Source organism: Mesoplodon densirostris, chromosome 3 (genome assembly GCF_025265405.1).
Source record: "Mesoplodon densirostris isolate mMesDen1 chromosome 3, mMesDen1 primary haplotype, whole genome shotgun sequence".
NCBI classification, from domain to species: domain Eukaryota; kingdom Metazoa; phylum Chordata; class Mammalia; order Artiodactyla; family Ziphiidae; genus Mesoplodon; species Mesoplodon densirostris.
The window spans coordinates 151,741,570-151,768,384 of NC_082663.1; the positions used below are offsets into that span (position 1 = coordinate 151,741,570).

At 59.9% G+C, this 26,815-nt stretch overlaps 1 protein-coding gene across 2 annotated transcripts; it reads right to left on the reverse strand.

The window, feature by feature from the left end:
- Positions 1-8,939: 8,939 nt before the first annotated feature.
- MKNK2 (MAPK interacting serine/threonine kinase 2) lies at positions 8,940-21,179 on the reverse strand. Of its 2 annotated transcripts, none has more exons than XM_060094678.1 (14): positions 21,051-21,179; positions 20,773-20,908; positions 17,138-17,225; positions 16,939-17,040; positions 16,761-16,858; positions 14,622-14,701; positions 14,224-14,297; positions 13,872-13,976; positions 13,689-13,744; positions 13,503-13,598; positions 12,854-13,048; positions 11,934-12,098; positions 11,188-11,231; positions 8,940-10,839 (listed from the first exon to the last, which is right to left on the reverse strand). In XM_060094678.1, exons 2-14 carry the CDS (start codon positions 20,821-20,823, stop codon positions 10,608-10,610), a joined length of 1,386 nt encoding a protein of 461 aa, XP_059950661.1. In that variant the 5' UTR covers positions 20,824-20,908; positions 21,051-21,179; the 3' UTR covers positions 8,940-10,607. The 2 variants fall into 2 exon arrangements, with proteins under 2 accessions (XP_059950661.1, XP_059950660.1); XM_060094677.1 differs by having other exon boundaries at positions 8,940-10,845.
- Between the last annotated feature and the right edge of the window lie 5,636 nt (positions 21,180-26,815).

A 26,815-nucleotide genomic window follows, 5' to 3' on the forward strand; every position in this document is an offset into this window, starting at 1 on the left:
ACACTTAGGATCTGTGCAGGTCACCATTAGTAAACTATACCTCAATTAAGTTCAGCTGGCATAAAAATATTACATTTCTACCATCAGTTCTGGCATCTTTTCAAAGACACAGAGACTAGCTGTGAATGCAGAAAGTTGAGCCCGCCCAGACGCGGGGGTGACCAGAGAATGTCGCCAAGCCTTTCTGCCCCACCATGTTGATATACTTCCTGTTTGCTGATCAAACACCTGAGTCCCTCGCAGAAATTCTTGGAGAGGGTTTTGAGGTTCACACCCAGGGTTCCCTGAACCACCCCCATCCCTGTCTAAGCTGGTGGTGGCCTCTAGAGGGCGCTGTTAACATAGCCAATCCCAGGAGTTTTCATTCATTCTGGAGCTTCAGCAATTGTTAGGAAACCATCATTGGCAAGCAAGGTGGGAAATCATTTCCTTTCCCACCTCCCTGACTCTTGGACACTGGGGCTGTCCCTCAGGGATATCATTCACACCAAAAATGCCTGATATTGAAGAAAAATTTTGGAGAGGCAGCAGACAATGTGGGAAGAGCCAACTGGAGATGAGGATTAGCCGTCCCCACATGTGCCGCTCTGGTGTAAGAAGTCCTCTGAGCTGAAAGCATCTGCGCTCTTGAAATCTGTCGTCTACCTAAACACAGAGCCTCATACTGTCATACATCCCTGCCTGGAATCAACTCATTTTCTCTTCTCAGAGGAGACAAGTCAGCTCCCAGACAGACTTTGTCACAAACTATCATATCTCTCACCTGTTCTCCAAAGGCCCATTTATCTCTCCTAACATTCGTTTGCCCTCGCATAAGTGGCCTTTCTCCTCTCTCTTTCCTCTATTACGAAGGCCTATGAGCTCTCAAATCTCACTGTTCCTTTGGGGATTCACTTCTTTCTCTGATGCCCCAAGCATGTTAAATTAAAAATTAATACATTTGTATGCTTTGTCTCCTGTTAAAATATCCTTCGTCAGTTTAATTCGCAGCCCCCAGTTATGAACTTAAGAGGGTAGAGGAAAACATTTTCCTCCCCCACACAATGAGGTCAGTTGTGGGTTGATGCTTCCTGCTTCTACTTGGCCTAAGTTAGCTGGTGTCTAAGATGGAAACACTTCTGAGAAGCCAGCCTAGCCTCTCCTTGACATCCTGGCCCAGGAGGGGACCCCTTACAAATGGGTCAGTGACCGCAAACAGATGCGGCCCAGCCCGTGCCAGGTGCTCGGCCTGGATTAATTTCTGGGCCATTTAATGTCTCATACCCCATCAGACTATGGGGTTTGCCAAAGCGCAGAACAGAAGATTCACCCACAGGGACAGCATGGCCCTTGTTACATCATAAATTGAGGATGTGACTGGATTTGGGGAAAGGAAGAGACAATGTCAACTGAGACCAGCCAGGAGTTTGGAGCTCTTAATGAAATTCTTGGTTGCAGCAGTGGTGATCAGCAGTGTTGAGATAACCAGGTGAGTCACGAAAGGGGAAATCAAGCCACTCTATGTGCTAGAAGCTCGTCCCAAGAGTTTTATCCATGTGACTTGTGTCACTCGATTTTCTTTTTAAGTTATTTTATTATTTATTTATTTATTTTAAAAATATTTCATGTATGTATGTATGTATGTGTGTATGTATGTGTGTATGTATGTATTTTGGCTGAGCTGGGTCTTATTTTATTTATGGTGGCATGTGGGAGCTTCCTTGCGGCACGTGGCCTTCTTAGTTGTGGCATGCGGACTCTTTGTGGCATGCATGTGGGATCTAGGTCCCGGACCAGAGATCAAACCCAGGCCCCCTGCATTGGGAGTGAGGAGTCTTACCCACTGGACCACAGGGAAGTCCCTCATGTCACTCTAGTCCAAGGATAACTGTACCACATGGAGTCACCAGATCCTGCCTGAGGGGATGCAAGTGCCACCTAGGAGGTATTCAAGCCAAAAATGTTACCCTGACTCCATCAAGCCTTTGACTCTGATTTCCCACTTGTAAGAAATTTAGGGGTTCAGGAAATGAGCTAAAGGCACTGGAGCTGCCAGAAGTGACATTCTGCAGGACAAGGGGCTTCGCCTCTGCAGGAAGTCAGATCAGGAGCAAAGGGCAAGGTGACATGGGCTGTTGGCAGGAGTCTCAGCCCTTCTCCACGTGGGCCTCTCCATAGCGCTGCTTGAGCATCCTCACAACATGGTGGCCGGCTTCCCCAAGATGAGTGATCCCAGAGACAGTGAGAGAAGTCACACCCCGTCATTTCCCCAGTATCCCATTGGTTGCCTGATCCATCATATTCCGTGCGGATGAGGGCTACACAAAGCATGAGTGTCCAACAGCACGATCATGGAGGACCAACCTGCAGGCCTGGTGACCATCAAAAAGGAAGGGAATGGAAAACGAAAGATAGATCTACCATATGACCCAGCAATCCCACTCCTGGGCATATATCTGGACAAAACTCTAATCCAAAAAGATACATGAACCCCAATGTTCACAGCAGCACTATTCACAGTATCCAAGACATGGAAGCAACCTAAGCGTCCACTGACAGATGAATGGATAAAGAAGATTTGGTACACATATACAGTGGAATACTACTCAGCCTTTTTTAAGAATGAAATAACGCCATTTGCAGCAACATGAATGGACCTAGAGATTATCATACTAAGTGAAGCAAGTCAGAAAGAGAAAGACAAATACTATACGATATCACTTATATGTGGAATCTAAACTATGACACAAATGAACTTATCTACAAAGTAAAAACAGACCCACAGACATAGAGAACAGACCTGTGGTTGCCAAGGGGGAGGGGGGTGGGGGAGGGAAGGATTGGGAGTCTGGGATTAGCAGATGCAGGCTAGTATATATAGCATGGATAAACAACAAGGTCCTACTGTAGAGCACAGGGAACTATATCCAGTATCCTATGATAAACGATAATGGAAGAGAATATGAAAAAAGGGTGTGTACATATGTGTACAACAATCACTTTGCTGTACAGCAGAAATTAACACAACATGGTAAATCAACTAGAATTGAATAACAAACAAAATTTTTAATTAAATAAATAAATAAAAAGGAAGGGAATGAACAGGACAGGCAACCAAGATTGGCAGTTCCACCCGAATGACCTCAGTGCAGGGTTTTTAAATAGATATTCTACCTCCTGGGACATCCCTGGTGGTCCAGTGGTTAGGACTCTGCACTCCCACTGCAGGGGGCACCAGTTTAATCCCTGGTCGGGGAGCTAAGATCCCACGTGCCTCGAGGTGAGACCAAAAGAAAAAAAAAGAGAGAGAGAGAGAGAGAGAGATCCTCGAGCAGCAGGAGGTCTGGGGCTCAGCCACCTGAGTTCCTTCAACCTCCGCCACTTCCCTGACTTCAGCTCCTCACTTCCTTCCCCCTTCCAGAAGGTTCTGGGTGCCTAAATTCTTCACAGGGAGAAGGCTCGCCCTCCCCAGCTCCTACCCGAGCCACGAGAGGCCCCAGATACCAGCACCCACCCAACCGAGGAGGCAAAACAAACAAGACAGGACAAGCACACCAAAAAGGCAAGCAGCATGCAGGCGACATCACCTGACACACTAGGCCAAGGACACCCACTGGCCTTGTGGGCAGAGGTTGGAGGATTCCTCTGTGGGCAGGGACCTCCCCCACCCCACTGGCCATCAGGAAAACCCTCCAGTGTGTGAGGAGTGTGCCCTCCAGTGTGGAGACTATAAATGAAAACACTTATTCACTGAGGAAATTTTTTAAACCCACGGGACAAATATATTTTATATATGTTCGTTCTGGGACGTAAAGTGGCTCTGGATAGAGAGAAGGTACAACATGTGCCTTCCTTTATGGTAGGAAGGAAGGCAGACAGGAGGGAAAGAAGGAGGCGGGACCGGCTCCAACTGAGGACATGAAAGCTCTACACCCACAGGCAGGTGACTTACGTGGCTGCACCTCCGCTTCCCCATCTGAGACTCCTCCTCCTCACTGTTGGGATGCCCAGAGCACACCAGGCCCCAGATGCAGCCCTGCTTCTATCTCTTGCTAGGGTGGGGGTCCCGGTGGCCCTCCCCCAGGGTGCCACCCACCGCTGTGGAGTGTATCCCCCTGGGTGGCTGTCACAGGGTGTGAAACCCCGAGGATCTGCACCGGCAAGGGGTGAAGGTGCGGAGGACAGGGGGAGCCCCCTCTCCTGGAACTTTGGTGCCCTGACCCATTTTGCAGATGGGTGTACTGAGGCCCAGGTGAGGGCAAACCCAGTCTCACGTGGAGGGGCCAGAGTCACATGGAGGAGGTTAGAAGACCAGGAGGGACTGCCCATCCAGAGACCTCTCACTCAACCTGTCCCACCACAAACGTTTATTGAGCGCCAACCATATGCCCGGAGCTCAGGATGAACAGACTGAGGATCAACCAAGGACCTGGGGTGAAACCCAAGGTAACGCACAGACCGGGCCTTTTGACCCACGTTCTCCAATGGGACAGCCAGCAGCCCCACTGGGCCACAAAAATGTAAATATATGAAAGTGAAATCAGTGAAGCATTCTGCCCCTCCTCTGCACTGGCCACATTTCACATGCTCAGTAGCCACATGTGGTTGATGGCTGCACAGATGGAGGACACGTTCATCATTCCAGGCGGTTCTATCAGAAGACACCGGCTTCCACAGTCCAGTCTGATTCCTTCTATTTCCAAGTGAGAACAGGGGGTGAGTGGAGTTTTTTCACCTGAAAAGCACGTTCTATTTTGCTTTGAGCCCAGAGCGGTGTTGGTTGGTACCACGAAAGGCACACACACAAGAGGATACAAGAGACAGTGTCAACTTTAACAATGTCAAGATCCTGCTCGTGACACTGTAATAGACTTTTTGCAAAAATGTTGCCACTGGGGAAAATGTTATTTCTTACAACTGCTATGAGTCTACAGCTGTCATGGCACAAAACATTATCTGGATGATGGAGGTTTTTTGGCACCCCCTTAAATTTCACACCCAGGGGAGGGTCCTGGCCCAGGACTGGAGTGGTGGCAAGCCAGTTTTTCACCATCGTGTGCCTGGCACCAGGCCCCCAGTGAAGGGATAAGTGGCCAGGGGTGACTCACTGGGCTGATGACCTCAGCTGGGGAGGCATCAGGGCTCCGACCCACAACTTTTATGTGGCCCCTGCACCTGCGGGGTGGATGCCCCTTTGAATGTGCAGATAAAATGCTGGCAACAGGGGACTTCCCTGGTCGTCCGGTGGTTAAGACGCTGCGCTTCCACTGCAGGGGACATGGGTTCAATCCCTGGTTGGGGAACTAAGATCCTGCATTCCACGGACCAGCCAAAAACACAAAACAAAAAACCCCCACTGGCAACAGGCTCTTGTCCCTGTTTGTATGCAAATCTCTGCTGGGGACTTGCTCACCAGATGCTCTCCCCAATGGCCTTTGGCACCAGCATCCTGGGACCCAGACCCTGGAGGCCTCCTTGGTTCCAGAGCCAAGGATGCAGCGCTGGACAAGCCCCCTCTTGTTGGTGTCCAGGTTTCTGCCGCCTCTCAGGAGGTCACAAAAGGGAAACTGAGGCCGGGGAGAGCTGGAGTTGGCGGACGTGACAGAAACCCCACGGCATCTTCCCGAAGTTGCCCACAAACCCCAAACCCTATGTGCAGGGGAGCGTGACGCCCATTGGATGGAGGGGATGAATACAGCCCAGTGTGGGGACCGGAGAGGGTTCATGGCACACGATGGCCCAGGACCGATGGGCTCCAGATGCCCATCCAAATGCCAGAGGCAGGCGGGGTGGGTTGGCAGGTGACACTCTTCACCCAGCTGCCCCGCCCCCAAGAAGCCAGCCCTCCCTCCCTTGCCAGCTCACCCCATGCAGGCTTCCACCAACGGGGTAAGTCCTTCCTCACGTCCGACTTGATTTCATCAGGCTTCGCTTTAAACCAGTTTCTCCTCCTTCTGGGTGAGTCTAAGACCAGGACAGGCCGCAGTTTACTGAGACGGAACAGTGAAAGAGGTTGTGAGATGGGATGATCCACGGGGAGGACTTGGGTTGGTGGCTGGTGACAATGACGGGAACAAAACCTGCACAAATTCCTACACTCTGGGGCGGAGACAACTGTGCTGGTGATAAAACATTCCTCCATGCATTAATTGAGCACTCACTCTGTACCAGACTCAACACAGACTCGGTCCCGTCATCTTTTTCATTCTTATTTAGGAGAAATTCACAGAACATGACATTCACCCATTTAAAATGAACACTTCAGGGACTTCCCTGGTGGTCCAGTGGTTAAGACTCTGCTCTCCCAATGCAGGGGGCACGGGTTCGATCCCTGGTCGGGGAACTAGGATCCTGCCTGCCGCACAGCGTGGCGAAAAAATAAATAAAATGAACACTTCAGGGGCGTTTAGTACATTCACAGAGCTATGTAACCATCACCTCTAGTTCCAGAACATTCCATCCCCCCAAAGGAAAACCAGTGCCCATCAGCAGTCACCCCCACCCCCTCCACAGGCCCTGACAACCAGCAATCCACTCTCTGTCTTTGTGGATTTGCTTGTTCCGGACATTTCACAAAAATGGGATCACATACTATATGGCCTTTTGTGTCTGTGTCTTTTTTAGTTCACTTTATTTTTTAAAATAAAATTTCTTTTTTAAAAGACAGTATTAGGTTTACAGAAAAACTGCGAAGACAGTACAAAGTTTCCAGATACTCGCCCTGTTTCCCCTACTCTTAACACCGTACATCAGTATGTGTGGCCCTCTTGTGTGTGGGGGGCAGGGTGGAGGGCAGCTCCCGAATCACATATGTGATTCGCCGTGATCTCGGGGTGACAGATCCAGTTTGCAGATGCCCCGGACCAGCTGAAGCACCTGCCGTGAGCCCGTGAGCCCCGTTTACTGAGGTGCAGACAGGTGGCCACGGTCGCCAACTTGGGAAAGGCTTCAGCTCCTCCGGCTCCGGGATTTTCCTGCCACTCCTCCAGGGGACGTGGAAGGGGTGGGATCGGCCAAGAGGAAACCACAAACATCAAATGTACAGCGGCAGCTTCGAGAACAAGCTGTGCCTGGCAGCTGCAACTTGGCAGGCGGCAGGGGGCAGGCAGAGGTCAGCGGCGGGGCCAGGAGGGGATGGGCGGGGCTCGGTGCCACCTAGGAGGGCGGTGGCTTGGCATGCGGCACCCACCCCATTCCCCCCACATATACCGGGCCAGGCAAGGGACAGGGCGGGGCCTGGAGGCATTGGGAGGGGGACTGCGGGGTTTGAGAGGAGGGCTCTAGCAGGCGGCTGAGCAAATGCAGCGGTAGGGCCAGGCTCCAAGGTGTGCCTGAAGGTTCCTCTGGAAGGGCCAGGTGGGGGAGGATGCCACCTGGCAAGCCCGGGATCCTGGGCAGGAGAGGGGATCCTAGCGCGTACACCTTGCCAGGAGGCCTTTTGGACAGCCCGGAGAGCCCCCCTCGTGCCCCCCCCCCGCCAACATGCAGGCTTTCCCCGGGCGCTGGCAGACACCCAGCATCTGTGTGCTCTGTGGCCTCCACCCTCACCAGGCCTGTCAGCCCTCACTGGACTGGTTGCAAGGGTGACAATGGCTCTCGGGGTCCTTTGGGCCCCAAGCCCACACTCCACCTGGTGACAAGAACAGTCCTCCCAAAAATGGCATCTGATGGGGTCTGTGCCCTGCTCACATTCTTCCTACGGGTGTCCACCAGGGGCAATGAAACAACCACCAGACAAACGCACACTGCTGTTCAGAGCATGACTCACAACTCACAACTCAGTGTCCATCGATGGGTGATGGATAAACAGTGTGGTCCGGATGATGGACCAATCACTCAGCCATGAAAAGGAGCGAGAGACACTGACACATGCCGCAACACGGATGGACCTCGAGGACATGATGCTCAGTGAGAGAAGACAGACACAGAAGGCTCCGGGGGCTGACCTGGACCGGCCCACCCTGGGACTGCCTGCTCCCCACCCCAGGCCCTGCAGAGGCGACCACATCTACTTCTTTCTTGCCCCTCTCACTGTACTACCTGCTGGCCTCCTCACCTGGCTCCTCTCAGATCCCTGTTGTCAGTTGAGGAAACTGACAAGCACGGCAGTCCTTAACCACTGGACTCCACTGCCACCCCCTTTTGGCTCCTACCTGCAGTGAGCCCTCCCTGATCCACCGCCTCCCTCCCCACCCACATGCCCCCCAGGATCTGAAGTCAGCCCTGGACTGTCCTGCAGAAACCTGCCCACAGCAAGAACTTAATCATGGCTGAGGGGATGGAGTCTAGAGAGGGAGGTGGGCCAGCCACGAGGGGGAGGTTTGAATCACCGGGTTTTATCGAACTAGGTTGCGCTGTCCAAAGGCGCCCCTCCCCCACACAAAGCTGTTTTCCCATCTGGATCTGGGACAGCTGTGTGCTTGACCCCAACCTAAGCTCCGACGTGGGGAGGTGATGCAGGAAGGTTTCTGAGGCCAGGCCACTCAGATCCACCGGCCATGCTGCGAGGGAGCCCAAGCCACGCAGAAGGCCACGTGTGGGCACCTGGCCTTCGTTCCCAGCCGAGCCAGCCTTGGTGCCAGCCCAGCCCACACCTGCCGATGATGAGTCTTTCCCAGCCAAAGACCCAGGTGTCCTGGAGCAGAGAGAAGCCGGGCCCACCCATGCCCCATCTGAATCGGTGACTCAGCATCACAGGGAATATCAAAATGCCTTCGGGCCACTAGGTTTGAGGCAGTTTGTTGCAAGGCAACAGAAACCGGGAGTGTGGGCACGCAAACTAGTTTTTATGACTTTTATTAAATCCTTACAAAACAGAATACAAAATACCGGCGTTGACAGTTGGTGTAAAGGAAAACTTCTGAGCTGTATCAGTTCACCTGGTACAGTGGAGTTAAAGTGCTTGGATGTTTTTCCCCCACTTTAAAAAATTGAGTTTTTTTTTCTTTTTTACACATCTTAACGTTGAAACACTGCTGTGTCCCCTTCCCCCCAGCGCCAGGCTCGTTCACAGTAACGGTTCTGACCAGTCCTCCGGGCCGCACTGTCGTTGTGACAGGGGTGGGGGAGGAAGTGGCTGTCCCACCTTTGAGGAAAAAAAAAAAAAAAAAAAGCTGCTCACAGCTCAGCTTTCCGGAGTAAAATGGCCATGGCGCCTGCAGCGGGCGAGAGTCCATTTGTTTCTTTTTTTTACAAAAAGGCAGAATCCTCGGTTGCAAAACGTGGAATCACTGATGGGCGAGAAATGATGGGGGATGGCCTCCCCATCCCCGGAGTCTTTGGAAAGGCCAGTCCACAGATCGGAGGGCGGGCGGGGCGGGGCGGCGGCCCCCCACCAGCCACCAAGGACGGCGACAATCTCCGAGACTCGGGAGGCCGCAGAGACGGCGCTCGAGCCCCCCACGCCTCGAGGCCCGCCCCCCCCCCACATTCAAGTATTCGTCAAGAACAGGGAAGGGAAGTCAGCTGATGTTCTGGAAAACTAACGAGACAGGACGAACAGCTAGAAGCCGGAGGGCGGTCTGGGCCGCTGCCCGCGCCCCCAACCCCGGCAGAAGCCCGTGTGCACGTGGAAAAGGAAGCCTGTGAATTGCATAGAGTCTCCCACCCGAGGACGAAGGGCGTCAGAGTCTCCCCAGCCCGGCAGGTCACGCGACATCTGACTCAGGCGCGGGCGGAAGGGGCGCGGCAGCTGCGGCCTTTTCCTGAAGGTGGGCGGAACAGAGACACCGCCCTTGGTGGTGGTGGTGGGGTCCCGCGAGACCCCGGGGACTGGGCTGAGAGAGCTTACACGCCAGACCCGAGGGGCGGCCGGGCAGGACGTGGCCGTGGTCAGACTGAGCCCTGAGAAGGGGCACTCGGGTGCCCGGGTCGGGGGTCCGCGGGACCCCCGCGTCGGCTGACGGGGGCCTGTCCGGCTCCTCGCGCTTCCTCTGGCGGCCCTCTTCGCGGGTGGGCAGTCCCCAGTGGAGAGGCCAGGGGAGGGGCCCCGGGCAGCCGCAGCTTAAGGTCAAGGTTCGAGGGGGCCCCGATTGTCAGTCGGCGGGGGCTCCAGCGGGCGGCGCCACCCCGCCCGCCCCCAGGCCCCGCCCTGCGACAGGCGAGACGCAAGAAGCCCCCGGCCCGTCCGGCCGCCAGGGTGTCTGAGGGGAGGGAAGGAGCTACCGTCTCGTCGAGAGGAGGTGGGTGGGGGTCGACCCGTCCCTGAAAACACTGTGAGGGCCGGGGAGGGGGGCGGCGAGGTCCCGCCGGCTCGGGGAGACGCCACGCCCTCCTCTCCTGAGTCACGCGGGCGGCGGGGAGCGGCCTTCACAGTACCCGGCGCATCCCGGGCCGGGGCGGCGGGAGGGCCCCACCCAGCCACAGGCCCTCCGCTCTCCTCCCCGGGCGCCTGCTCTGCGTGTAACCCCATTGAAAGAAAAAAAAAAAAAAAAAAAAAAAAAAGGAGGGTAACAGGAAAAAAACCCAACAGCAAAAACCTTATATAAAAAGACCCCCGAGCTGAGCTTAGCGCCTCGGAATCCAGCCGGGGGAGGGCAGCCCGCTGGTCACCCGCGGGCAATAGCTTAAAAAAATCTTTAGACTTGACGGGGGGGAGGGGCGGCCTATGTACAGAGGGAAGGAGGGGGTCACGCATGGTCTCCCACCAGGACCACGGGGGCCGCGGACAGGCTGGCTCGCTGCCGCCGCTGGGCCAACTTGGACTGGGAGGGCGGGGACAGCTGCAAGCAGCGTGAGGTAGCTCGGATGACCACGGGCTGGTCCTGCCCCGCCTCCTCGGCCGCGTCCTCCTCGCGCTGGGCCAGCTGCCGGTTCATGGCAATGGCCTCGGCCGCGAACGACGTGAGGTCTTTGGCGCAGCTGTTCCTGGGGACAGGGCGGGGGTCACCAAGGAGGGGGAGGTAGCCGCCGGCCCGTCCCCCCTGCTTCCCTCAGGACCCTCGGGGTCTGTGCAGTGCCCTGGGGGAGGGGCTGCAGGCCCCAGGAGGCCCCCAGACTCCGCAGGGGGCGGGAGGGGCCGGCGGACTGGAATTCGCGGTGGGGTCACAAACTCATCACCCGGTACAAGGACACCCAAGCGCTTGGACGGCTTCCCCCGCCAAGACTGAAAGAGGATCGTGTAGTCTTCTTTAAACATCTTAACATTTAGCGCCCCCTCCTGGACCCGGGGCTCCCCGCTCGGAGCCCGAGACCCCACACGGGCCTCACCTCTGCAGGACCATGGGCGTGGGCAGGGTGTTCTCCGGGGCGCACTGCAAGGAGACAGAAGAGGTGAGGCTGGAGAGCAGAGCCCGCCCGCCTCGGGGCGCCCAGCTGGCTACGACAGCAGCGGAGGTTAAGGCGGTGCACCTGCCCGGGAACCGAGCCAGGCTGGGGGGAGGGGCGCGGTGGACGTTGCCAGACCACGTGACGGGCGGGGCCTGCCTCTCACCAAAGCTGCCCCAGTTCCCAGCAGGGCTTGGGAACCCCCTCCACCAGCCCATCTGCCTCGACAGCGGGGCCCCAGTCTTTGCTCCCCACAGTGCCAATTTGTACTTTTGTTAAGCCCCCTTGCCCTGGTGGCCTAGGCATCTGCCCCGCCAGGACAACAATTGGGCAGAAGAAACAGCAAGCTCTTCTCAGCTTGGTGGGGACAGAGCCTTGGACGGGGGGTGGCAGGCCCCCGCCTGCCACCTGGCTGACCTCAGCTTGACACTCTGTTCCAGGTGAGAAGAGGCCCCTGCACCTCCAGGACACAGGGCCTGGTGATTCACTGAGAAGCAGCTCCTGCAGTCCCAACCCAACCTGGCCAGCAGGCAGTGGGGGTCTCCCTGCTGCGCACTTGCCCGCTCTGGGGGGTCTCGATGCTGAGCCGCCTAGGGCTGTCGTACCCTTGCTCTGAGTCACCCCAGCCCACTGGCAGAGGCTGGATGGAGGCCAGCGGCCCCCCAGGCCTCCCTGGGGCTCCCACTCACCCCCTGCACCCAGGGGTGCTGCAGGACTTGGGCAGCACTCAGCCTCTGCTTGGCGTCACGGACGAGGAGCTTGGAGATGAGGTCTTTGGCAGCAAAGGAGATGTGGGCCCAGTCCTTCTCCGGAAACTCGTACTTGCCCTCCTGGATGCTCTCAAACAGCATGTTCTGGAGGGGACATGGAAGGTGGGGTGAGCTGCAGCCAGCAAGAGCTGAGGCCACGTCGCAGACGCCTGAAGGGGCAGGCCTGGACCCGGAGGAGCACCAATGAGTGACAAGTTCTGTCAGGGCCCCCAGCCTCTACCAGCTGCATGTGACCTGGGCCCAGGGTTAGGGTCGGGGAAAGTGCCCTGAGCTCAGCTGGCAAGGCCAGGGGCTCTGGCAGGCCAAGGAGGGCAGGGACCCACCCATCTGTGGGCGGCTGGGAGACTGGGCCAGAGAGTGGCCTCGGGGAGGCACCTGGTGGGCTCTGCTCAAGTGGGGCCCGATTTACTGAAGGGTGGCTCTGGGCGACCAGCCTCTGGGGGGATCAGGCCATGAAGCCTGAGCCTCACATGGTGGGTAGAAGGCTGGAACCTGGCCACCTCAAACCACAGGCCTCGCCCCACCTCAACTTCCTGACCCCTGACTGCCTTCTCCCGTTGGGCTGGGGAACCCAACGAGCCTCTGGAAACCCAGGAAGGTCAGGCCGGCAGTGGCCTGTGGATGTGGTCAGTGGTTGGAGGCCAAGCCCTAAGGGGTGCTCAGGGGGGTTCACAGGCCAGGTGCCCCAGGGTGGGGGGTAGGTGTGTGCATGGACCAGACCTTGGGGTGCACTGGGCAGGCAGGGGTGAGGGTGCACGTGTGTGTGTGCGCGCGCGCGCGCCGAGGCAGGCCAGACGAGGTGCTCGGGGGAGGGGTGCACGGCAGGACCCCACTCGCACCTGGCAGGCCGGGCAGGCCTCGCCGCGGTCCCAGCCGCAGTCGCTGCCGCAGTGGCCCACGAAGGGCGGGTAGCCGCTGAGCAGGATGTAGAGGATGACGCCCAGGCTCCAGAGGTCGCAGCGCTTGTCATAGATGCTTGCCTCCTCGCTGAAGGCCTCCACCACCTCCGGGGCCATGTACTCGGCGGACCCGCACTGCGGGCAGGGGCAGGAGCGGGGGCGTCAGGGCCCGCGGAGGGGGAAGTGGGGCGCCCCGACACGGACTTCCCGGAGCCCAAGGCCAGACAGCCCTGCCCAACCAATCACAGGTTGCTGAGCCAGCCCCGCCTTCGCCCTGCCGGCCAATCAGAGGCTGCTGAGGAATTCGGCCCCGCCCCAACCTCCTCCCAATCAACAGGTGCCGGGAGCCCGCCCAGCCTCACCGCGCCCGACGCGGCCCCGCCCAGCCGCTCTGCCCGGCCAATCAGCGGCTGTTGCTAAGCGGAAGCCCGAGTTCCGAGGCCCGAGCCGCCAAGCAGGCTCCGCACCTCGAGGTTATGCAACTGTAGCCTGGGACCGGATTCGGAGCCATTCCCGCCCTTTCCGCCCCTGCCAGCTACCCCTCCCCCCAGCACCCCACTCGGGGAGCCCTGACCCCGCAGGCCCTCACCGGGGTGAGCAGCTCCGGGGTGGAGATGGGGGAGCAGTCCCCGTTGAGTTTGATGCCACTGCCCAGATCAAAGTCACAGATCTTCACGGGGGACACCTGGGCGGGGTCAGAGGGGGCTGTGAGGGTGGGGGTCCCGACCCTGGGGGCCCTGGCCCACAGGGAAGGCCACCCCCCGGTGCACCTCACCTGGTTGGGGTGCTCACAGAGGATGTTTTCCGGCTTTAGGTCCCTGTGGGCAATGCCTGCAGGGAGAACCAAGAACCACGAGGGCGGGTCAGGGGTCCGTGGGTGGGTGGACACGTTTTCCAGGGTCCTGGGCGCAAGGCTAGACACCCAGGGACCCCTGGGGCAGGCAGAGTGGCCACCCACCTTTGTTGTGCAGAAAGTCCAGGGCGCTGGCCACATCCTGCACCACCACGCTGGCCTCCAGTTCGTTAAAGTGCCGCCGCTTGTGTATGTGGCTCAGGATGGAGCCTGGGCCAGGCCATGGAGCAGAACACACAGGGGTCACCTCCACTGCCCAACGGCTAGCACCCACCCCACCCTGGCAGGGAAGCCCCCACTCCTGCCTCCTCGGGTCCAGAGTCCTCCAACCTGAGCTGGCGTGTGGACCCCACAAGGCCCCTCTGATGTGCAGGCCCCCCCTGAAAGGTTCTCCCTGGTGGCCCTAAGCCCCCGGCCCGTTAGGATCAGATGGAAAAGCCTGCCGGGCCCCACGTACCGCCCCGCATCTTCTCAAACACCAGGTAGAAACGGTCGTCTTCCTCAAAGAACTCAATCAGCTCTAGAACGTTCCTGGGGTGGGGGCAGGGAGGTGAGGGAGGAGTGAGGCTTCCTCAGGCCTGTGGGCAGCCACAGCCAGGCCCAGCAGGGGCCTGCCTTCTCCACCCCACCTACCCACAGGAAGGCTGCGCCTGGGGCCACGGGCCTGCTTCTGCCTTGCCCACCTCGGACTGTCAGCCTGCCTGCCGCTGGGCCCACCCACAATGCCCAGCACAGGGCCTGGCACACTGTGGGTGCTCACTAAGTGCTTGCTGGGGGTGATGAGGCACTCGGGCCCATTCAGCCACTGAAAGATGGCTTGGGGCCCAGTGTTGTGGTGAGGGTAGGTCATATTACCTGTGTCCCTGGCACTGATATAACATCTCCACCTCCCGGAAAACCCTACTCCGAATGTGGCCCGGCTGCTTCTCAATGATCTGAAACGTCAGAGGGGGGAGGACACACACAGACACCAACTGGGTCAGGCTGACCCCCTACAGCCTGAGACCCGCCCCCCCTTCCCCTGCCAGAAACTTCCCCTGTGTCACGCCTGAAGCTCATCAGAGCTTAGATTTTGAAGTTCTGGAAAGCAGAGCTATCCTATGGGGGCCCAGAATTTACTGGAAGTCGAAACTGTGGTGTCAGAACAAACTGGGGGCAATGTGTTTCCCCAGAGGCATCACAGGAGGGGTGAGCAGGACAGGAGCCAGTAGCTCTCCGCCCCTGACCGCCACAAGCCTTGGGGTGTATTTGGGGCCTGGAGCCCCTGCAAGATACTCCTTCAGGGCAGCAGGTTCCTTAGCCTAGCGGCCTCCTCCCCCTGACCAGGAGACTGAGGGCCACCGTGCTGGCTCACACACCACCCAGGGGACTGGAGGGGCCTGGGGGCGCCTGGCTGCCAGCCAAGACATCCCACTTGCCTGGGCACCAGTCTGGACAGATGCCCCAGCCCCGTAAGCCCAAGTCTGTTTCAGGCCAGGTGAGCGGGCACAGCTGCCCAGGACCCCAGAGCCTCAGGAAACCAGCCCACGCCTCTGTGCCCATCCCCCTCTGGCACCCAGGAGCTCTAAGGACAGGAGGGTTCTGGGCCCACCCCCTGGGGTGAGCCGCTTCGTTCCCAGAGAGGGGAGGTCAAAAAGCATGTGCCAAAAAAAAAAAAAAGTGCGTGCCAGCCCTCTCCCAGCAAAGCCAGGCCACACACACCTCCTGGGAACCTCTTCACGTGTTGGACCTAGGGCCCCTTCTCACTGGGTGGGCGGGCAGCCTGGGTCACCACTGTACCCAGGGCTCCCGGCCCACCAGCAGCCTGGGGGAGGGGACGTGGTGTGCTCCACTGGCCAGGCTCCAGCAGCAGGTGGGCACACACATCCACTGGTCACCGGGGCTCGGCCACCACCCTAAGCACTGTCCCACCTATCTAGTGACAAATACACCTGCCCCACAGAGGGGCAGAACCACCAGATTCCAGGGCTCCTTGAGATAATGCCAGCAGCCATGCCCTCCCGGAGTTACCTGAACCTCATTCCGTCCCTTGGGAATGTAGCTAGGGCCCCCCACTCCACGGAGCAGACAGCAGTCCCGAGAGGGGACAGCCTTCTGAGGGGTCACACACGGTACAACTAACCCAACCCTCTGAGCCTTGGTTTCCCTGTCCGTCAGAGTGACAGAAGCCAGGCTGCCCAGCAAGGGGCCTTAGGAAGGAGGACACTGACCGTGCAGAATGTGGTTGATGCCAGGTGTGCAGTCCTATGGCACCATCACCCACCCAACCCGGGCGCTCCCAGGGGGCGGGGACCACAGCCACCCTAGTCACCACGCTTCCACCAGGGCCTGAGGTTTCCGGCCAGCCCGCTTGCCACTGTGCACCTGGCCCTCCTTCCTGGGCAGCCAGCCTCCCGTTACCCCACCCAGCCCAGAGGCAGGGTCATGAGGGAAGCCTGGAAGGCTTCTTGGAACGCAGGGTCTGACGCCTGGCCAGGCAACACAGGCTGCGCAGGCACACCCTGGGTCAGAGGCGGCCCAGGGCTTGCAGGAGGCTCTCGCGGACCTGCCCTGGTCTCCCCTGATGCCCAGCTCCCCCGGGGCCCCGAATAGGGCATTGCCTTTCAATGTTTGTAACCAGTACAGGGAAGCATTCGTCATCCCTGGGGACAGGGGCCTGGCCCGAGTGACCCAACAGGTGAGCATCAGCTCTAACTGAAGCCCCCAGTTCTCAGCGGTCCCTCTGGCACCAGGTACTTGGCCACCTGTGCAGCAGGGCCACCCCCCTGTCACTTCCCACCCAGACTTGGGGGCTCAGCCCAGGCTGACCTGGATTTCCAGGTGTGGCCTGAATCACCGGCCTTGAGGCCATTTTTAGACACTGGTTTTCCCCGCCTGCCAGTCCAGCAGCTCAAATGCCAGCTCCCCTCCTTTTGCCACCCCTGGAGGGTGCCAGATCCCAGGAATGGCTGGGGAGGGGCGAGGGGGCCGCCCAGGCGCTGGGGCCTGTCTCACCTTGACGGCATACTCCTGGTTGGTGATGAGGTTCACGCAGGTCTGCACGCGGGCGTGGGCACCCTCCCCAAGCACGTCCTCCTGCAGCTGGTAGACGTCTGCGGAGCAGGGGGCCGGTGAGAGCCACCCTGGGCCGGCCCATTTCCCCGACACCGCCGCCCCTGCCGGCCCCACTCACCTTCGAACCTGCCCGAAAAGCTGTCGGTGGCCCGGCACCTCTTCTTTTTCTTGCCCCTTTTCTTGGCATCAGGGATGTCAATGGGCTGGCTCGCGGGCATATCTGTGCAGGGGGAGCCGGAGGTGAGGCCCGCCTGGCTCAGGAGGTGGCCCAGCCCTCCGCCACCGCCAGAGGCTCGCCCTCCCCACCAGCCCCTCACCAGGGCGGGCCGGGCACTCCAGGCCGAAGTCAGGCTCCCCGTGGTGGGCCTGGTCTAGGGAGAAGGCCAGCTCGAAAGGATTCTGTCCCTGCAGGAGAGGAGAGGACAGAGCTCAGGCCCCAGCCCTGCGGGGCAGCTGCACCCAGAGTGCCCCGGCCTCCATGTCCACACGCTGCGGAGCAGAAAGCCTGGCTCTGCCAGACCACAAGGAAATGGACCTTTCACCCCCAGCCCAGGGCCCTCGGGGCCTCTGGGGAGGGGGTGTGGTATGGGAAAAGGCCAGACGCAGGCATGGGAGGGGGTGCCGCCTCCCAGGCCAGGCCTGAGTCGCTGTGGGGCACCAGGCCACGTCTTGAGCCTTGGTTTGCTCACCTGCAGGATGGGGCCGGGGCCAGCACCACAGACCGGCTGACCGCCCGCGCCCCTGCCAGAGCAGAGATCAAAGGCGCAGGGCAGCCAGTGGGAGGGAGTGAGTCAGCGGCTTCCCAGGGCGGGGCTCCCAGCCAGGCGGCCCTGCCTGCTTTCCCATGGCTTCCTGGCCTCAGTCTCCCCTCTGTGGAATGGGGCACCACTGCCCTCCTTGCCTCTCACTGTCCGCTCGTCCCCGCTGCACCTCCCGGCCCGAGACGATTCCCGCCACCACACCTCTGCTCCTGATGCGCCCACAATGCGCCCCGTCCCCCAGCTCTGCGCCTCCTCTCCTGGTCCGACCCCCCTCGCTCGTCTGCTTCCAGCTCCGCACCGCTGGGACCCGGCTCCGGGGGCTCACGCGAAAGGCACCCGCGGTCTCCCGCGTGAGCACTGGGCCGCTGCCTGGCCCGGCCACAGCCGCACTGTCCCGTGTACCCTCAGACACCCCAGGATGGAGCCCCTCACAGGCCGCGGTGTCCAGCTAAGGAAACAGCCCTTGAGCAGGGAGGGACATGCTCAAGGTCACCTGATGGCCCCCGGGACTGGGGGGCGGTGCGTGGGATCCTAACAAGGGAACGAAGGCAGCTGGGGTTCCTCCAGTTTCTGCGGATCCCGCGTGAGGACTGGCAGCCCCCGGCAACGCACGAGGCTGAGGCTTTAAGGCTGGGGCTCTGAGGCCCCACCGTGTTTCTCTAGGAGTTTGCAATCACTTAGCTCCCCGAATCCTGGCGGTCCAGGTGGCCAGGGCTTCAGGTGGCCATGGGGGCCCTGTACACGCGGCAGTGGCACCAGCTCTGATGCTGGAGGACCTGGGTCAAGTCACTGCCCCCCTCTGGGCCTTGGGACAAGGGGAAGCAGGGCTCCAGCAGGAGGCCATCTGGCAGAGAAGGAACTCCGGGAGAGCCCCAGGGAGATACCCAGGGGCCTAACAGCAGAAGGGGCCTGGCCAGATTCCTGCAGACGGGAGGCCCGGAAGCCAGTCCGGCAGCACAGGGGCAGGCAGAGGTCACAGGGAGCGGCTGAAAAACAGGCGTGGGCCCTCCAGGCCTCGCCACCCACCCGCCCTGCAGATAGTTGCTAGGAGGCCAGCGGGCGGGGGAGGGGAGGAAGGCGGCGCTCCAGCCAGTCAGCGCAGGATAGTCTACCAGCACCTGCCCCTGCCCACCCAGGGGTCCGGCACCCACAGGGAGCCAGGCACACGGCTGTGCCAGCACCGGCAGTCAGCGCTCTGAGAAGGCTCAGTCCAGGGGCGTCTGGAGGCGCCAGGTGACTCCTTCCTCCCAGGAGGAGGGGCCCCAGGGTGGCAACATGGGGGTGATCAAGAGGGAAGGTGGATGTGAGGCTCGGGGCCAGCGGTGGCCCTCACCAGCTTCTTCACCTCGGCCTAGTGACCTCAGCTCCGGGCCTGACCAGCACCCAGGGGTGACTCAAAAGGATCACGTAAGGGCACGAGGACCTCAGGGGACCTGTCACCGACCCCACAACCCTGTGCCAGCCTCCAATGCAAAGAGCTGGACCCTGGAGAGAAGGGGCGGCCAAGCCACCAAGGTGAAGGGACACTAGCCATGCCAGCTCCTGTGTCACTGTCACCACGTGCGGGGGTTGCTAAGACAAATGCCCACGCTGTCCAAGGCTCCACTCTCCCATGTGGAAATGGGGAAAAATACATCAGAGACACCTGGCAGACGCTGCTGCCAGGCTGAGGGGAGGGAGGTGGCCGCGGCCCGAGGGAGCTTGGGGTGCAGCGGGAGGAGACACGTAGCGAGGCCGGCCTCTGGCCACCGGGAGGGCCACCTCAGAGCCAGTACTCCCGGCCCAGTGTCCCTCCAACTCCCTCAGGACTCCCACAGTCCCACCTCAGCGCTGGGCTCTCGCACGGCCTGCAGAGGCCAACCCATAGTACCAGGCAGTGTTGCCAGGCCAGGCCCAGGGCTGGCTGTGGGCCTCCAGTCAGCAGGCCTTGGCAGGAGGTGGCTGGAACCATCCAGAAAGTTCGACTTTGCTTTGGCCACTGTGCTGGCCCCATGCGCTGACCCCATCTCGGCTCCCACCCAGCCCCCAAAGGGGACAGACCACCACCAGTGACGTCTCAAGTCCACCCTGCTCCCGCCCAGCCCTGAACACTTGAACGTGCCAAGGCTGTGGCTGCCCTAGGGGGAGAAGCCAGGATGACAGGCGTGTGGGCAGGGGTGGGGCACTGGCCCAGGACGCTGGCTGGATGGCCTGGGAATTTTAACCCAAACAGTCTCAGCTCGCTCCTCCCACCCTGGTGTGCAGTTCGCCTGTAGGCGCACGCAGCGTACTCACACACTCACACACGCACATACACCCAGGTCTTGCCTTCTCTAGAGGGCAACAGGTTCTTGCCCAAGAAGGCCCAGGGAAGCCATTACATAACGCGGCCAGCGGGGTGGGGTGGCCGCTGACATCACTGTGTCCCCTGGGCCAGGCCCTGTGGGATCCCTGCCTAGCACCTGCCTGCCCCCCCCAGACTCGCTCATCTGAGACTAGAACTGCGGCGGCCCCATGCCACAGCCATGGGGCCGCTGCAGAAACTTCCTGCTCCGACAGGAAATAGCCTTGGGCCTGGGGTGTCTGGGAGGTGCTGGGCTGGGAGGGCATCCAGTCCACTGCCCCATTCTGCAGACCACCCAGGAGGGTGTAGGGGAGGCCTGCAGCCCTGCCTGGGGTTCCAGAAGGAAGGACTCCGCAGACCCCCGCAGGCCCCATGACGCTGGGGACCGGACTGTGGCCTGCTGACAGTCCCCAGCAGTGCACACTCGACTGAGCTCTGCAGGGGACACACAGTCAGGGGCCCCCACGGGCAGGCCACCCCTCAGTCCTGCCCGGGGTTCCTGGAGGAAAGACCCCAGAGGCCCCAGGGCGCTAGGGACTGACTGTGGCCTACCGAACTCCCCCCTCCTCACCACACCAGCACATGCCTGGCTCGGGTCGGTAGGGGACACATATGTAGGGGTCCCCAGCCCGGTATGGGGCTTCTGGAAGAAAGACCCGACAGGTCCCAGGGTGCCTGAGATTGGACTGTGGCCTGCTGACACCGCCCCCCACCCCCGACAATGCACACCAGGCTGGGGCAGCTCCAGGCGAAGGGTGGGGAGCTGGCACGAGCCCCGGGGGATATCCTGGGGGGCGGGCTCCGCGTCCCGCCACCGGCCACTCGGGTGGTCCAGCCCGGGGCGGCCCCAAGACGACCCGGCCCTCACCTTGAAGGAACGGTGGAAGCCCTGAAGTTCGGCTGTTTTCTTCTGCACCATCTTCTGTCCGGGCCCCGCCAGCGGGGGAGGGGACGCGGGGCCCGGGGGACGGCCCGTGGGCGGGGGGGCGGCCGGGGAGGGGACCCTGTGGGCGGGAGCAGACAAAGGAGGGCGTTGAGTGGCCGCGGCCGGCGCGCCGGGAGCCCGGGCCAGGGCGGCGAGGCTCCGTGGGGCCCGCTCCCCGGGTCCGGGTCGGGGTCGGGCCGGGGTCGCAGGGCCACACTCACCGGGGTCGGGCTCGGGCCCGGACCGCAGTGCCGCCGCCCGAGACGCGCAGCCCGGAGCCCGCTGCGCGGACCGCGCGGGGAACAGCGCCGCCGCCGCCGCTGCCGCCACCGCGGACTCCTCCACCAGGGCCGACACCGCCGAGAGGAGCCGGGCGGGCCGCGTCGCCGACAGTTTTATAGGCCAGGCTCGGCCCCCGCCCCGACGCAGACCCCGCCCCTTATGGTTCCGCCCACGCACGCACGGCGGGGGCGGGACTGGAAGGTCGCTCTGGCGGCGGGGCGTGTCTGCGCGCCTGCGTCGTGTGGTGCGCGGGGTTCGGGGGGCGGGACCCGTGAAGGATCCTGGCGGCCGCGGGCAGGGTTGCCCGAGACTCCGGGAGGCCCGCAGGACCCTGACACTGAGCCGAAGCCCGACCCTGCCCTCTGGCAACAACCGCAGTCTGTCGGCCGGGGCCTAGAATACACTGACTCCTTTGGGCGACACCCCTGCTCTAGAACCTGCCATGGCTCCCTCTTCTTTTTTTTTTTTTTTTTTTTTTTTTTTGCGGCACACGGGCCTCTCACTACTGTGGCCTCTCCCGTTGCGGAGCACAGGCTCCGGATGCGCAGGCTCAGTGGCCATGGCTCACGGGCCCAGCCGCTCCGCGGCATGTGGGATCTTCCTGGACCGGGGCACGAGCCTGTGTCCCCTGCATCGGCAGGCGGACTCTCAACCACTGCGCCACCAGGGAAGCCCCCATGGCTCCCTCTTGCATCTCTGTTCTAGGATCTGCCATGGCTCTCTTTTTGGGCTTCCCGATCCTGGCCCCAGCTGTCGTGCACGCGCACCCCAACAAGCTTATAGGCCCAGATGCCTCGCCAGGTTGCTTCCCAAGAGTTCACACGATTGTTGGCTGGGAAAGGGGACCACATTAGGGGGTGGGGACAGACCTGTGAAGGACCGTCCTTCAGTCCTGCAAAGGAGTGTTTCCCCTGCTTGATGGAGAGAAAGCCCAAGGGGTGGGGGCGACCAGGACAGGAGGCAAAACACAACCCCATTTTGGCTGGGGCCCCTGACCCAGGCTCTGAGAGAATCAGTCAGCTCTCTGTCCCCACAGCCCAGTGGTGCATGGTCCTCAGACCCCATGTCTGGACTTTTAGTGTTACAGGCCTGCGGAGTGAACTGTCCTCCCTCTCCTCCAGGCCCCAGCCTGTCGTTTCAGAGGCTTCCCACCACCCACCCCCAACTGTCCCCCAACGAGGCCTGAGCTGGACCGTCCCCTTGACTGTTAGGCTACCTCTATTTCTGTGCTGCCCCCCAAGGCCACAGCTCAGGCCACGGGAGCTTTAAGACCTGACCTCAGCCAGCTCTGGGGTGTTTGGAGGGACCTTCAGGGAGCTCCCTGGCCAGCCCCCAGCCCTCCCCTGCCCCGTGCGTGTGTGTGTGTGTGTGTGTGTGTGTGTGTGTGTGTGTGTCTGTAGACACACATTGGCTCCAGGTGCTGGGGTGGGGCTGCTGGACTTGCCTGCCCAGGGGAAGCCTCAGGCTCCTTCCTCATCATCCCCACCCCTCTCCTTACCTGGCTGTCCCTCTCTGTGTGTACACCGTCACCTGCAGGTCTTCATGTGCTTCTGGATGGCATGGGTGTGTACAGATGCCCCTCGCCAGAAGGCCAGCTCTGAGAAAGCCCAGATCCCCGCACTGCTGGTCCAGCACCCAGCACAGGGCCTAGCACACACACACAGGAAGTGCTCACTGAATAATGCTGAAGAGAAAGGATGTATTTAAGCATGTGTGAGTGCGTGCGTGCATGTCTGTGTGCACGCATATAGGGGTTGGGTAAGATATGAGCTTCCTGAGGCTGCTTCTGGAGCCCAGAAGTCTGAAATCAAGGTGTCATCGGCAAAGCCACACCCTCTCTGAAGGCTCTAGGGGAGGATCCTTCCTACTTGTTCCAGCTTCTGGTGGTTGCTGGCAATCCCTGGTACTCCTTGGCTCATGGCCTCATCACCTCAACTCTGCCTCATTGTCACGGGACCATCTTCTCTGTCTGTGTCTCTCCTTTCTCCTAAGGACATCAGTCATTGCATTAAGGCCACCCTAGGGACTTCCCTGGCGGTCCAGTGGTTAAGACTCCTTGCTTCCAGTGCAGGGGATGCAGGTTCGACCCCTGGTCAGGGAACTAAGATCCCACCTGATGCAACAGCAACAAAAAAAAGGCCACCCTAATCTAGTACAACCTCATCTTAATTTGATCACACCTGCAAAGACCCTGTTTCCAAATGTCACATTCATAGGTTCTGGGCGTTGGGACGTGGACATATCTTTCTGAGGCACGCAATTCAGATCAGACAGGAAGGGGACACAATTTCTGGTGTGTGGCTGTGATACATCTATCTCCTGGTGTGGGTGTTTAGCTGTGTCCATCCTCATGTGTGTATCCATGGGGGTTGCCGGTCACGCTGACCTCAGGGAATAGAAATGAACTGAGGTCTTGCTGCAGGGCCATCTTCCTCGGTCCAGCCGAGCTCACTTCCTGGGCAGCTTGATTTGGGAGTCTGGCTGGTGGGGGTAGATTTTTTTCCCAAAGCCGGAAGCACCATCCAGCCCTGGGAGCTGCTCAGAGGAACTGCCTTACCCTCACGCAGCCTGGACAGATGGTCCCTTGCTGGGCCCAGTACCACAGGTTGGGAAACAGGAAGCTCAGAGATGGGAAGATGACCCCCGGGCCTTTGGGGTCCTTCCACCCAGGTCTCTGCCTCCTCAGCCCTGCTGACATCTGGGGCCTGGATCATTCTCTGTGTGGGGCCGTCCTGGGCACTGTGGGCTGTTGAGCGGCATCCCCACTCACTCAATGCCAGGAGCCCCCCCCCCAGTCATGACGACCACAAATGCCTCCAGACACCGCCTGGCATCTCCTGGGGGGAGGATCACCCCCTAGGTAAGAACCACTGCTTCTGCCCACTGGGTGCACTGAGTCCCGCCATCCCCCCACCCCGTGCGTGAGGAGGGTGGCCACCAAGGGAGCACTTGTGTGAGTGCTGGGAGGGGTCCTGGTGCACACATGGGCTCTTCAACCAGGGTAGGGGCCATACGTGTGTGTGCACACACATGGGCTTCTGTGTTGGAAACACGAGTGCTTGCACGTGTGTGTGTATCCATGGGTGCATACAGGCATATGCATACAGTCGCCACGTGTCCCCCGGAACAGGACAGGTTGGAGACTCACCCAAGCCCTCAGGAGGCACCTAAGCCCCCAGGGCTGAGAAGTGGGATTGGCCTTGGTGCGGACCCCTGTGGGTGCCTGGGCTGTGGTAGCCAGGGTGAGGCAGCCAGGCCCAGCCCCAGCCGGGCCTGCACTGGGTGGGGGTAGGGTACTGCTAGTGGGAATGGGGGAGGGGAGGGACCTCTGTGCCTGGCCTGCTGGCTCTGAGACCTCAGCCCTGTCCTGCCACAGGACGGCTGCCAGACCCAGCCAATTCTGTCATCTTCCTTGACCCCATGTACAGGCTGAGCTCCCAGAGGTGCTGGGCGCCCAGGGGCTGGGAGGTAGCTGGGGGCCTGGCCATCCTGCCCACCTTACCTTGGGCCCCAGGAGTCTTGCCTGACTCCAGGCGAGTGAGCCAGAAAACCTGGGCCCTGGCCACTCCTCCTCTTGCCAGCCAGTTTCTTCCATCCCTTTGGAGTGCATTAGGGGTTGGGGAAGTGACACAGTACGGGGCAGGTCCAGCAGGGCGAAGGACGACACAGAGCAATGGGCAAGACAGGCAGAGTCCAGGGCAAGGATACTCCCGCCACCCAAAGGATGGCATGGGAGACGGCCAGCTGCAGAAGGGGGCTCAGGATTTCTCTGGGGGACCTGGAGTTGGCAGGCGCTGGCCTGATAAAGAAGGACAAGGCTTCTGCAGAAGTTGGAGCAATTCCCTGGCTCCAGGACCTTCCCCTCCCCTACCCCAGCTTCCCTTGTGATACCCTAGGGGACCAGGAGGACAGGAGTGCTGGCCCCCATCTTCCACCCCAGTCATGGAAGGGGCTTGGCAAGCCTTAGGCCAAAAGAGCAGAGAATCAGCTCTCTGAGAAGCCCCTCCCTTCTGCAAGATGACTCTCTTCCCATGTTGTATATGGGGTCTCCCCCAAACCCCGGAGGAGACACCAGGCAGGACATAATGCTGAGCCCCAGGGCCTCTGCTTCCCCTTACCTCCTATGAGCCAGAAGGCAGGCTGGCTGGCTGGGTGGGATCCATTCTGACCACCTTCCCCTGGGCTTCGTTGGGCAGCCAGAGCCCTGGCATCCTGGGGCCTCAGCCGTGCAGAGTTCACCTCCTGGACAGCATCCAAGGGACCCCAGGACAGCTCAGGGCCTCCAAACCCAGCAGGTGGAGCCCCCAGATTTAGCAAATAAAAATATAGGATGCCAAGTTAAAGCTGAATTTCAAGGCTTCCCTGGTGGCGCAGTGCTTAAGAATCCGCCTGCCAATGAAGGGGACACGGGTTCGAGCCCTGGTCTGGGAAGATCCCACATGCTGCGGAGCAACTGAGACCGTGCACCACAACTACTGAGCCTGCGCTCTAGAGCCCACGAACCACAACTACTGAGCCCACGTGTCACAACTACTGAAGCCCGCGCGCCTAGAGCCCGTGCTGCACAACATGAGAAGCCACCGCAATGAGAAGCCCGCGCACGGCAATGAAGAATAACCCCTGCTCACCGCAACTAGAGAAAGCCTGCACGCAGCAACGAAGACCCAAAGCAGCCATAAATAAATAAATAAATAAAATTAAAAAAGATTATTTAAAAAAAGAGTTGAATTTCAGATAATGAGTAACTTTCCAGTATAATTCCCAGGCATAAGTATATTCCATGCGTAAGTATATCCAAAACAATTATTCTTTGTTTATTTGAAGTTCAGATTTAAATGGGTGTCCTCTAGTTTATCTGGCAAACTTACCAAGGGGTAATGGTGAGACCTTTGTCCCCCAACATTATTTATTTATTTATTTATATTTTTGGCTGTGTTGGGTCTTTGTTGCCGCGCGTGGGCTTTCTCTAGTTGCGGCGAGCGGGGGCTACTCTTTTTGCGGTGCACAGACTTCTCATTGCAGTGGCTTCTCTTGTTGTGGAGCACGGGCTCCAGGCACACGGGCTTCAGCAGTTGTGGCTCGCAGGCTCTAGAATGCAGGCTGCAGGCGCATGGGCTTAGTCTCTCCGTGGCATGTGTGATCCTCCCGGACCAGGACTCGAACCTGTGTTCCCTGAATTGGCAGGTGGATTCTTAACCACTGCGCCACCAGGGAAGTCCCTGTCTCCCAACATTAAAAAGAGGCACCTATTTGGTGTGATTGTGTGTGAGTGTGAGCAGATCGGTGTGTGTGTGTGTGTGTGTGTGTGTGCGCACATTTAGAGAGGCACTGAGCCTGTGTCTGTGTAGGGCAGACTGTGCACAGGTGGGCATGGAGGTAAAGCCCGTGCTTGGGGCCAGTGCTGGGACCTCTGCAGTATCCTCATGAGCCCATGCCTTTTGTGGGGAGGGTTGGGCCCCTCCCTCCTCTGCTCAGGCACCTTAGGCTCAGAGTGGGCACAGGGCTGGCCCTAAAGCACTGAGAGATTAGGGAAGGAGCCAGGTCCCAACGCAGCTTCCGAGCTAGGATCAGGGTGTCAGAATCAGGGTCGGGTCGGGATCAGGGTGTCAGAATCAGGGTCGGGTCGGCACTTGGTGCTTGGGTGACTGTGAGCATAAGGGGAAGGTAGAGTTGGAAACCTGAGCTGGAGCCAGCCTGGCCTGTG